The sequence below is a fragment of the Balaenoptera acutorostrata genome, chromosome 16 (genome assembly GCF_949987535.1).
Source record: "Balaenoptera acutorostrata chromosome 16, mBalAcu1.1, whole genome shotgun sequence".
Lineage (NCBI taxonomy): Eukaryota > Metazoa > Chordata > Mammalia > Artiodactyla > Balaenopteridae > Balaenoptera > Balaenoptera acutorostrata.
In genome coordinates, this window is record NC_080079.1 from 27,880,756 (window position 1) to 27,894,290 (window position 13,535).

Here is a 13,535-nt window from a genome sequence, read left to right on the forward strand (position 1 = left end):
TCAGCCATGTGAGCAGCCTGTAATTGAGCCACAATAAAAACTCTGTACACAAAAGGCTTGGGTGAGTTTCCCTGATTGGCAATATCCTGTGTGTACTGTCACATACAGTGGCCCAGAGGCAATAATGCCATCCATGATTCCATGGGGAGAGGATGACAGGAATTTCTACATTTGGCTCCCTCCAGATTCTATCCTGTATGTCTCTTTTTTTGCTAATTTTAACCTGAATCCTCTCCCTGTAATAAACCGTGAATATAACAGCCTTCAGTGAGTTCTGTGAGTCCTTTCTAGTGAGTTACCAAACCTGAGTGGCAGGGTTGGGGGGAGGCCCCCCCTTACAACTGGTATCTGAAGGAGGGCAGCCTTATACGGACTGTTCTCTCAGACTGCAGTCTGGTGAAACTCATTCCAACCCCAATAAGATTTTAAAAAACCAAAACGCTAGACTGAGTTCCTTGAGAGCCGAAACTTCATCAATATGATATATAGTAAAAAACAAACAAACAAAAAAACATACGATGTTTGAAATAAATTGATACTCTCAGGATATCAATATTCTCTAACATTAACAGCAATAATGTTAATGACAATGAAGATAAGGATGATAAAAACAGCAACTATTTACTGCATGCCCTTACTATAGTCTCCACTTACAGATGAATTTAGAGTGAAAATGACTTGCTCAAGATCATACCACTAGTGACAGACAGTATATAAGCCCTGATTTAACTAATTTTAAAGCCTATGCCCTTCACCATATTGTATCTCATAAGACAAGCAAAGGAAGTTTTGCAAAGGACAAATATCCAGCAGCATCATCACTAAAATACTTATATTAAAGTAAGTATTTTCATTAAAGACAAGTAACTGGGGACTTCCCTGGTGGCGCAGTGGTTAAGAATCTACCTGCCAATGCAGGGGACACGGGTTTGAGCCCTGGTCTGGGAAGATCCCACATGCCATGGAGCAACTAAGCCCATGCGCCACAACTACTGAGCCTGCGTTCTAGAGCCCGCGCGCCACAACTACTGAAGCCCGCGCGCCTAGAGCCCGTGCTCTGCAACAAGAGAAGCCACTGCAATGAGAAGCCCGCACATCACAATGAAGAGTAGCCCCCGCTCACCACAACCAGAAAAGGCCTGCGTGCAGCAACGAAGACCCACCGCAGCCAGGATAAATAAATAAATTTATTTATTTTAAAAAAACCAAAAGAACATATACAAACACACACATATATAATAGTATAGTAGCCAGGAGACACTCTGAATTGAGCACTTTATATTTTTAGTAATCACAAGAAAAACACAAGAAGGTGCCCGGGCAACTGGTTGTAATTAATTGATTGATTATATTAATTGGCTTTATGTAGGTCCAGAGCAAACATTACATATTGAATGCTATTTATTGAGATTACTTTAAAATTCACTATCATACTTCTACTAGGTATGAAAACCAACAAGTCAAGTTGCGCTATGTCGATTTTGGCAAACCAATCATGATAATAAAAATGTCTCAAGAGTGGATGGATCTGGATCTACATTATAAATTAGAGAATTGAGTGACGTGAAATATAGGCAATATGAAGGAGAAAAGTGAACGTAAGTAAAGGATGGGAAAGAAGGAGAGACACACCAATTAATTAGACACACATACTAATGCCCACAAATAACCCACAGAGACAGAGAAAGTACCTGGAAAGCTGTGAGTGCGCCAGTCCCTGGGTTATACAGGCATCGCAGCGAAGGCATGCTGTCCGCCAGGCTGGAGCAGCCCAGCCACAGAGACCTGGGCATAGAGCACTGCAGAGAGAGGACAACTATGAGATGGGACAGTATGAGACAGGATGGCACAGATTACAGGAATTTTCAAGGCTTGGCTAAATACAATATTCCAGTTGCAGCTTGCCTTTATGATAGACACATCTTCAAGAAAGATACTACTTACTAGTTCTAACCCCAGAAGGAAACTCAAAAGGGACACTAGTGGCCAAAAAGCAAGAAAAAAAAGTTATAGGTCAAAAATCCAAATATTTAATAAAAATTTTTATCCCTGTTCATCTTCTATGTATGAATCTAAAGGAAATCTACTTCTTAACCCAATTAATCAATTCTTTTCCTCTACGCACCTCAACTCATCTCCCATAAACTCACCACAGAGTGAAATATTGTGCAGACTAAGCAGAAAAAAGGAATTATTCATGGTAGCATTTCAATATTAGAAATGGTAACTTAGAAGACAAAATATAACAGGAAAGTTAAAGTTTTTTTTTAGAAGGTGGGGAGAAGGCAAAGAAAAAGTATTATACCCCTACAGCTTTGACAGCAACTAACTCTGCACAGTTTGCATATGTTTTATGTATCTTGTTAGTCTGCTATTAACCAAAATGCATAGTTACCACAGCAGCTGCCTCTTCATCTTTCCAGATGGATTAAGCGGGGTGGGAATATTGGAGGGAGGAGGCAGGAAGCAATCCAAACAGAAGGGAAAACAACAACAAAGAAAGAAGCAGAGACAGGGACAGAAAAAGAGGAAAAAAAGAGAACCCCAAAAAGCTGCTGGTCCTAAAACCTTCTAAAGAAACAAAAACAAATGTGTAAGTGTGAATATACATATAGTGTATTCAGCAGCAAACAAACAAAAAACAAGGTAGAAATTATGAGTTCTAGTAGTACTAATTAAACAATATGAGTGGTACTCCTCCTGTAGCTTCATGAAACACTGTATCTTTTAGAAGAATTTTTACATTCCCTAAATGTATCCCAGGCTGAAGCTCTGTGCATCAACTTGGGTGCTATTACAGTCTAATAATACTAAAAAACTAAATACCTGATCACAGCACATATAAAAACAGAAAAATATTTTGAAATATGTCAGTGCACGTAATACTAAACTTTATAAGTTTTGAAATATTTACTATCATCGTGGGACTTTTTTTCTTCTTAAAACACTTTAGTTGGAGAAATATTAAGGAAACAAAATATGGTATTCATTGTTCACACTATCTATAACTGATATAAGGATAGTATGCTGCAAAGTACTCCAAAAAACGGTGGGCCAATAATTTATTACAAATGAAGTCTGTTAATCAATTGAATGAGTTTACCAGCTTTTAAAAAGCATACACAGCATGTTTTTAAATGCCTGAAACATGTTTTCTACTACTTGAAAGAATCAGAAAAAGAGATTGAAATGTTGCAACAAGGGGCGTGCAGTGCTTTAAGGAGAATATAGTATCTAATGCCCATGAGGTTCAACAGCACAAATTCATTTTCACAAAGAACGCTGAAAATCTTGACTCCTCCCCCTATTTGGCTGCCTGGAAAAAGCCACAGTTCCTCTTCACTGATAGAAGGCCCTGCAGGCAAAGGGCTGGCCTTAGCATTTACTATATGAAAGCTGAAAGACAAAATCTCCTAAACTCAGGTCCCTGTTGGTCAACTTCTAAGAGTAACAGACGCTATAATAATGAACAATAAAAAGATTGCTGCATTGAGAGTTTATGTATCCTTAAGCCATGGAATAGAAGAATTCCCTTTTCACTACTATATCAACTAAAAAATTCAGGCCAAGAGAACTATAGTATTCCATAGGCCATGTAATACATTCACACTCTACCTATACAAATTCAATGACTGGCTCTTAAGAATTCCAATTTAGGGACTTCCCTGGTGGTCCAGTGGTTAAGAATCTGTCTTGCAATGCAGGGGACACCGGTTCGATCCCTGGTCAGGGAACTAAGATCCCACATGCTGCGGGGCAACTGAGCCCATGCACCACAACTACAGAGAAGCCTGCGTGCCACAAAGAAAGATCCCCCATGCCCTAACTAAGACCTGATGCAGCCAATAAATAAATTTAAAAAAAAGAATCCCAATTTAGTTCACTCACTTCAAAAATGAAACTCCTACTGTCAAATAGGATAATCATATCTGCATACCCTTACTGCACAAGGTTTTGGTAAAATTAAAATAAGGGATCTAAAAACTTCAAGTACAGGGACTTCCCTGGTGCTCCACTGGCTAAGACTCCACACTTCCAATGCAGGGGGCCTGGGTTCAATCCCTGGTCAGGGAACTAGATTCCATATGCCACAACTAAGAGAACTGCATGCTGCAACTAAAGATCCCGCATGCCACAACTGAAGATCCCTCATGCTGCAACTAAGACCCAGTGCAGCCAAATAAATATTTAAAAAAAAACAAACTTCAGGTACAAAAGAAAAAAATATAAAGTGCCATCATTACCAAGAACAGGCTTCCATGAATGCCACTTGCATTTCAAAATGTTCTGGGAAGCCATTATGAACTGCAGATCATTGAATCAATAAATTCATCCATTAATCAAATATTTAGTGTTCATTAGCAGAATAGACACAAGTGGAGTACAAGGAGAGGAGAAACAAAATTTATCAAGCATAAATTGTTTGCCAGTCATTGTGCTAGATTCTTAAAAACATTATTTCACTTAATCATTACAATCCTGTCAAAGAATTATTAGTATTTTCACTTTAACAGGAGAGTAAACTCAAGTTCAGAGAAGTTACAGTGACTAAATGTCAGTGGCAGAAATAAGACCACAATGTGTTTGTCTCCCAAAATCCACACTCACCACTATAAAGACCTATTCTCAAGTAGTTTACACTCTATTTGAGGGAGATAAGTTAACACAAATAGTAACTACAAGGAAAAATACAATAACATACTAAACTGTGTTAGACAATAGCTGCTATATAAGTTTAGTTAAAATTTCTAATTTTTAAAAAGTTCAGACACAGTCTTTAATTTTATTGTAGCACTTGTTACTGTATGTAAATTAATTATATGTTTGCCTCCTCTATCATAATGTATTTCTCAGATATGAGTCATGTCTTTTTTTTTTTTTTTTAATCTCCAGCATGTGGTCATAGTAGATGCTCAATAAATGTGCTCTTAATGGCAGGTGATCATTGAAAGCTACATATCAAAGAGAAGTAAGGAAACAGTTTTTGCTTATAGAACAGTGAGAATACTGATAAAATAACACTGTTTACTTTACTGAGACTGATCTTACCAGGCTGAAAGGTATGTGTTTTGGATAAATCTCTTTCGCGATTCATTATCTTACTCACCTGTAAAACAATCTAGTAAGAAAGATCCAGAGAGGTTAAATAAATTACCAAAAGTGAGTGGGTACCACGCAAGTGGTAAATATGGGATTCAATTCAAACTAGATACTCTGACTACCTAGAATAATGCCACGTAAATGATGGCACTTAAGGACTTCCCTGGTGGTCCAGTGGTTAAGACTCTGCGCTTCCACTGCAGGGCACACAGGTTCAATCCCTGCTTGGGGAAGTTCCGCATGTTGCCACGGTATGGCCAAAAAAAAAAAAGGCACTTAAAAAGTCACACATGGGGCTTCCCTGGTGGCGCAGTGGTTGAGAATCTGCCTGCCAATGCAGGGGACACGGGTTCGAGCCCTGGTCTGGGAAGATCCCACATGCCACGGAGCAACTAGGCCCGTGAGCCACAACTACTGAGCCTGCGCGTCTGGAGCCTGTGCTCCGCAACAAGAGAGGCCACGATAGTGAGAGGCCCGCGCACCGCGATGAAGAGTGGCCCCCGCTTGCCGCGACTAGAGAAAGCCCTTGCACAGAAACGAAGACCCAACACAGCCAAAAATAAATTAATTAATTAATTAAAAAAAAAAAAAGAAAAGAATGGTTGGCAACCACGCATTTCCATTCTAGGAAAAAAAAAAAAAAGTCACACATGGAGTTAGTTCATTTATTAAAAAATGTGGAGCCAAAGGTGGTTTAGGGGCACTGGACTAACTCAGAAACTAAAGAAAAGGAGTCCCACCCAAGAGGCCATGTTAATCATCAAAGTAATGGGCAAAGAGAAGACAAACTTACATAAAGAGAAAGATCAACAGGACTTACTGACTGACAAAAGGAACAAAGAAAGATGAGTCAGAAATAACCCAAGATTTCAAATGAATGACTGGAAGAATGGTGGTAGCACTGACAGACACATGTAAATTGAAAACTACCTGTGGGTTTGGGGGTGTTGGGGTGGGGGTGGAGTAGATAAGCTCAGAAATCATAAACATAACATGATAATAAACCTCTAGTATGTGAGTAAAAATATGGCATGAAAGCATGGGTATAAACCTGTAAGCATTACATAGATGTGGCAATCACTGGCTTCCGTATAAACTACAATGCACTAGGTTAAAAGCATTTGCGGTAAAAATACTAGCGAGATTTTTTTTAATATGAAAAATAAAATTTGATTCCTCTTCCCCCTCATCTCCTTTCCTACCTGAAAAATGAACTTCAACAGCCATTAAGTGAGTACAAGCTAAGTGGGCATCAAACTGAGTGGTATAAGGGGCGACGATGGCCCAATACAGGCTTTTGGAGTCCAAGTGGTGTGAGAAAGGTGTCCCTGAGGGGTAAAAGCCCTGGCATAGAGTTTCAGAGCCCAAGTAGGGTGACAGAAAAAAAATCTTTACAAGAGGGTGGCCTGGCATGGGGTTCTATAGCCCTAGTGGAGTGAGGAGAGCTTCTACATGGGGGACTGAAGTGGCCGTGAGCAGGATGATGAGAGTGTCCATGTGACGGGCAAGGGCAGGGCAGTGAGGGTTTCCAAAGTGGGCAGAAGAAGACATTCATAGAGTGGAGAGGTAGTGGCACAGCACTGAATTCAGACCCAGTGGGGTGAGGGGCAGTGGCCCAGCAAAGAGTTTCAGACTCAGTAGGGAGAGAAGGGTGGAAGGGTTAGCCCAGTGCAAATAGATCCCAAAAGGGTGAGGAAGGCATCCATAAAGAGTATGGGGTGGGAAATGGAGAGAGAGCTATGTTGGCAATGGGAGATGAGTTACACAGGAAGATTCATCAAATGAGGGGGGGAGGGGCTTCCCTGGTGGTACAGTGGTTAAGAATCCGCCTGTCAATGCAGGGGACACGGGTTCGAGCCCTGGTCTGGGAAGATCCCACATGCCATGGAGCAACTAAGCCCGTGTGCCACAACTACCAAGACCGCGCGCTAGAGCCCACGAGACACAAATACTGAGCCCACGTGCCACAACGACTGAAGCCCACATGCCTAGAGCTCATGTTCTGCAACGAGAAGCCACTGCAACGAGAAGCCCGCACACCACAACGAAGAGTAGCCCCCGCTTGCTACAACTAGAGAAAGTCCGCGCGCAGCAACAAAGACCAAACGCAGCCAAAAATAAATAAGTAAAATAAATTTATTTTTAAAAAAATTAGGCGGGTAGATCAAATATTGAGGATAATAAGAGCAAGGATTCTCATCAGAGAAGAGTTACAAATATAGAAAGGAAGAAAGCCAGAGTGAATACTATGCTGCTGAACTACAATTGAAGATGTTATGAATGCAAAGCTTCATAACAGAGACAGACAATTTCTAGGTAAGTGATGTATGTATATGTGTGTGTACACATACATACACAAACACACCCCCTGGCTCTATCAACTGCGAGGGTCTAGTAACAGTAACACCTTAATAGCAATGAGTACAGTTAATGATTCTAAATATCACTTTCCACTAAAAGGAACCAGAGCTCCTTAGAACATGGCTAATTCCAGGACTTGGGCAAGTAAAGTTTAAGATGAGCTCAGAGTATCATCTTGTGGTACTCAAAGAATGGTGAAGACATGGCAAGATGATACAGGGGCCAGTGCAAAAAGCTCTCACAGGCTAATTCTGTGACAAATTGAACATCAGAATAAATAATGATGATAATGGATTATAATACTGGCAGTCAAACTCTAACATGCTGCCCCCCAGTCATCCCCACCTCCTGATATTCATAACACTTGTAAGTAATCCTGTCCGCTTGAGTGTGGGATAGCCTAATACCTTGCTTCTAGGTTATATAAGATTGAAACTTCCATCTTGCTAATAGACTCTACTGCCTTCTTGGCTTGCATGCTTTGATGAAGCAAGTAGTCACACTAGAGAGCTTCACATGGCAAGAAATGAGGGTGGCCTCCAGTCAACAGTCAGCTAGGAACTGAGTCTCCACTAACCCTTGAGGAAAGGAATTCTGCCAAAAACCACATAAAGTTGAAGTGGATCTTTCCCCAATCAAGCCTTCAAATGAGACCTCAGCCCTGGCCAGTACCTTCATTATAGTCTTATAGGAGATCTTAAAGAGGACCCAGGTCAGGCATGCCCACAAGTGCACACTGTGCGGTATGTATGTGACTAATCAACAGACTGAAAGCGACTGACTGATCATTATGCGCATCTGTTTTCCACATAGTGATCTGCGGACTGGAGAGCTAGCAAGGAAGTTTGCACTTTACAAAAATTACAGTTAATAAACTCTGATAACTGAAATTTGAACCATGTTTTGGGGGACTAGTGTTATTTAACTAAACAGTAGTAATTGAAATTTGTGCATATCAGAACCATGCAAAGTGAGGACTTCCAGTACATTAAATTTAAATAAAATAGAAACTCTAAGTAAAAGAACATTAGACCTCAGCTACTACCATAAGGAAGTAGCTGGTATCAAACTTACCCTCCCATCATAGATTAAAAAAAAAAGGGACAAAATATGTGAAACATATATTTGAAAACATTGGACAACAGGCAGTACCAGACTGTAATCCCTGAAAGACAGGAAATAAATAAGGTGATCCTTAAAACTGTCTAAGTCTTAAACCGCAAGGCACTTTCTAGTCCGTGGCATAAGAAAGGGGACTCCAAGAAGAGCAAAATAGGACCACTTATTGAGGAAACAGAGAACAGAATGTGGGAGGCTAAATAGACTAGAATTGGTGAGTCAGAGTATTGGAGAAAGAATTATGCAGAAAAAAGGTCTAGATAACTGAACAGGGGACTCCTTAAGTCTATTCCTAAACACTCAGTCCTGTTTGCATAGGGTGAAACTCCGTAAGGCCAGGCAAAAAACCATGAAGGAGCTATAAGCTCAACAACTCCTAGAACCCACACAGAGCTGGGGAACTTTTCTGTTCTGACCAGCCAGATTGCAGAAGCCTAACTGAACATGTGGGACATTGAGTAGGAGCCCCAGAAAGCTCACACCTCACTTGTAGGGATAAACTACACTAGTATAAAGGTTACACTAAACCTATCTTAATAAAGCTTAAAATCAAGTCACAGCAGCATCAAACTGCAAGAAGCTTAACTGCTGGCCAAAATAAACTCAACACATTCTTTTAAAAAGACAACAAAATACAAATACTGAATCATGTAGCATTCATAATGTCTAATCTAAAATTACTAGATGAGGGAATTCCCTGGTGGTCCAATGGGTAGGACTTGGTGCTTCCACCATGGGCCTGGGGTCAATCCCTGGCTGGGGAACTAAGATCCTTCAAGCCTCACAGCATGGCCAAAAAATAATAATAATAAAAATTAAATTAAATTAAATTACTAGATGAGACAAGAAGCATTAAAATGTGTCCCATAATCAGGAGGAATATCAGTCAATAGAAGCAGATCCAGAAATGACAGAGATAATGAAATTAGCAGGCTGGGCTTCCCTAGTGGTGCAGTAGTTAAGAATCCGCCTGCCAATGCAGGGGACATGGGTTCAAGCCTTGGTCCGGGAAGATCCCACATGCCGCGGAGCAACTAAGCCCGTGCACCACAACTACTGAGCCTGCGCTCTAGAGCCCGTGAGCCACAACTACTGAGCCTGCGTGCCACAACTACTGAAGCCTGCGTGCCTAGAGCCCGTGCTCCGCAACAAGAGAAGCCACCACAATGAGAAGCCCGCTCACCGCAACGAAGAGTAGCCCCCGCTCACCGCAACTAGAGAAAGCCTGCGTGCAGCAACGAAGACCCAATGCAGCCAAAAATAAATAAAATAAATTAAAAATTTTTTTAAATTAAAAAAAATTAAAAGAAATTAGTAGGCCAAAACATTAAAATAGCTATTCTAACATTAGCTATTCTAACAACAGCTATTCTATGATTCTAGAATCGTAGGATATAAAAAAGGAATGAAATAAGACTTCCAGAAAAGGAAAATACAATGTCTGAAATAGTAATTTCATGAGACGGGATTAACAGCTAACTACAACAATGTAGAAGAATAAATCAGTAAATCTGAAGAAACAGCAATATGCAAAATAATGCACTAAGAGAAAAAAGACTGGAAAAAATTGAATCATGCCTCAGTGACCCATGAGAAATAAACAAGTGGTTCAACATATGTATAATTTGGTATCCCATAAAGAAAACCAGGGAGTGAGTGGGGAGGAAGCATATATTTTCCAAATATATTTGGAAATGATAACAGATACAATCCACACAAAATTTTTTTTTTAATATTTATTTATTTATTTGGTTGCACCGGATCTTAGTTGCGGCAGACAGGCTCCTTAGTTGCAGCTCGCCAGCTCCTTAGTTGTGGCATGCGAACTCTTAGTTGCTGCATGCATGTGGGATCTAGTTCCCTGACAAGGGATCAAACTCGGGCCCCCTGCATTGGGAGCACAGAGTCTCATCCACTGCGCCACCAGGGAAGTCCCACACACAAAAATATTAAAAGTTCCAGAAATATAAATATGTGGGTAAATATCTTTAAATCTTTCTCATTTAAAAAAATTTTAAATACAATAACAATTTAAGTAAAAATAATAATGAACTGTGATATCCATAATATATTTGGAAATAAAACATATGAAAACAACACAAAGAATAGGAGGAGGAAATGGAAATACATTATATGTTGTTGGGCTGCACCCCACAGGCCTGCAAGGCCTGTGCTTGCCCAGCTTCAAGCCTTTAGAAAGAGGTGAGAGTCAGCAACAGAGACAACAATGGGTTAATGGATGGGGGAGCTTACACGTCTGAAGCAAGGTCCTGGAACGACACACCACTGTGTCCGGCAGTCAGCGGGCAGGACATGGTGGCAGTCTTCACTCCCAGGGGAAAAGGGAGATTACCAGTTATAGGGGAATTGACATCAGGTGGGCTCATTAGTTACCAGGGGAACCAATAGAAGGGCACGCCCCTCACCGCCCCTTTGATAAGATCAATCACTAGCTGGGGCCTGGGGCAAGTACTAGGAAGGTCAGTCATGTGTGTAATATATAGGTGAAGCAGGCACTGGTCTGGCAGGGGATGTACAGAGAGCAAGAGAACAGCCATCTTGAGTGGCCTGACAATACATATGTGAAGTAAAACAATACTTCAAGGGAGACTGTGATAAGTTAAAGACACATACTGTTTTGCAAATCATATATCTGGTAAGGGTCTAGTATCCAGAATATATCAATATAAAGAACTTTACAACTCAATAACAAAAGACAAACAACTCAATTAAAAATGGACAAAGGACTTGAATAGACATTTCTCCAAAGAAAATACACAAACTGACAAAAAAAAACATTGACTCAACATCAATAGTCATTAGGAAAATAAAAATCAAAACCACAAGATGCCCTTCACACCCGCTAGGATGGCAATAAAAAACAAAAACAAAAAACCCCCAGAGCTATCTAGATACCTCAGGAAAAAAGCATGCCAGGAGATCCAGATAGACTGGAAGGATCTTTATCATCAAAGTCCTACCCAGTCTCAAAAGCTTTTGAAGCTACAATTAAAAACAAAACAAAACAAGACCAGAAAATCACAAGTTATGGTGAGGATGTGGAGAAACGGAAACCCTCATACACTGCTAGTGGGAATATGAAAAGTTCAGCCACTGTAGAAAGCAGCTTGGCAGTTCCTCAAAAAGTTAAACATAGAATTACCATGTGACCACTTCTAGCAGTTCCACTCCTGGGTATATTCCCCAAAGAACTGAAAATACTCAAATATACGTACACACATGTTCACAACAACCTTATTCACAATAACCAAAAGGTAGAAACAGCCTATATGTTCACCAACAAATGAACAGATAAATGAATTGTGGTATATACACACAATGGGATATTATTCAGCCATAAAAATGAAGTACTGATACAAGGTGAACCTCAAAAACATTATGCTAAGTAAAAGAAGCTATATACAAAAGACCACATATTGTATGATTCCATTTATATAAAATTTCCCGAATAGGTGAATGCAGATTAGTGATTGCCAGGGCCTGGAGGAAGGGGGAAATGGACAGAAACTGCTTAATGAATAAGTTTTACTTGGATTGATGGAAATGTTTTGGAACTAGATAGAGGTGGTGATTGCATACCATTGTGAATGTACTAAATTACCCTATACTGTTCGCTTTAAAATGGTTAATTTTACGTTATGTGAATTTCACCTCAATAATTTTTATTTTGGCCATGCCATGAAGCTTGCGGGATCTTAGTTCCCTGACCAGGGATCAAACCTGGGCCCTGGCAGTGAAAGCACCGAGTCCTAACCACTGAACTGCCAGGGATTTCCCTCAGTAAATATTTTTAAATGCATATTGTACTCTCTAGAGCAACCACTAAAACAAAAGAAAACAAAAGTACCTATTAAGCCAACATAGGAGATAAAATGGAATACAAAAAATAACTAATCCAGGACTTCCCTGATGGTGCAGCGGTTAAGAATCCACCTGCCAATGCAGGGGACACGGGTTCGAGCCCTGGTCCAGGAAGATCCCACATGCCTCGGAGCAACTAAGCTCATGCACCACAACTAGTGAGCCTGCACTCTAGAGCCTGAGAGCCACTACTGAAGCCCACGTGCCTAGAGCCTGCGCTCCGCAACAAGTGAAGCCACCACAATGAGAAGCACACACACTGCAACGAAGAGTAGCCCCCGCTCATCGCAACTAGAGAAAGCCCGCACGCAGCAATGAAGACCCAACGCAGTCAAAAATAAATAAATAAATAAAATTTATTTTAAAATAAATAAATAAATAGTATAAAAATGTTCCAATAACTCAGGGCAAACACTCTTGAAAGAAATGGAAAGATAGAAATTATTAGCAAAGAAATAACAGATATATAGAAGAACCAAGTAGAAATATAAGAACTGAAAATAACTGAAATTTTTAAACTCATTGGACAGTCTCAGTAGCAGAATGGAGATTAGCAGACCAATATTTCTCATGAATATATAAACAAAAGTCCTAAACTAAATACTAGCAAATAAAATCCAGCAACATATAAAAAGGATTATACACCATGACCAAGTGGGATTTATCCCAGGTATACAAGGTGGCTGCCTTGAGCACTAAAGGTGTTCCAATGCCTGGCTCCATGTCTTTGTGGTGCCTGATATCTTCCCCTTTAGTTCCATGAGCTATCTCTGTACCCTTAAAATAGATGCTTCTTCTTGCTTAAGGTGGAAATGAGACCATTTTTAACTTGAAATCAAAAGTATTCAATTAAGAAAAAAGTATAATTCTAAAATGAGTATTATCCCCAGAGTAGACACCATGGGAAGCTACACTTATTCCAACAATGTCATCAATGCTCCAAAAAAAATTTTTTTTAATTTAAGTCTTCCAAAATGAAACTGGATTAATGTTATGAAAAGCAAGTGAGTCCCTGCCTTAAAGGAGATTATAATCTAGTAGAAAATTTAGATTTAAAGGCTCAGCCAACTTTA

At 40.0% G+C, this 13,535-nt stretch overlaps 1 protein-coding gene across 11 annotated transcripts in view; it reads right to left on the reverse strand.

Moving 5' to 3' along the window:
• The window catches only part of BTRC (beta-transducin repeat containing E3 ubiquitin protein ligase), a 197,867-nt gene that overhangs the window by 125,899 nt on the left and 58,433 nt on the right, over positions 1-13,535 (reverse strand). For 8 of the 11 annotated variants that reach the window (XM_007187315.2, XM_057531303.1, XM_057531302.1 and 5 more), the window contains exon 2: positions 1,692-1,799. The exons of 2 other annotated variants lie outside the window; for them this stretch is intronic. In XM_007187315.2, the coding sequence (XP_007187377.1) occupies positions 1,692-1,799 (108 nt within the window). Of the gene's footprint in view, positions 1-1,691; positions 1,800-10,833; positions 10,888-13,535 lie in introns of those variants that run through there. One more of the 11 variants, XM_007187317.2, reaches the window with a different exon arrangement.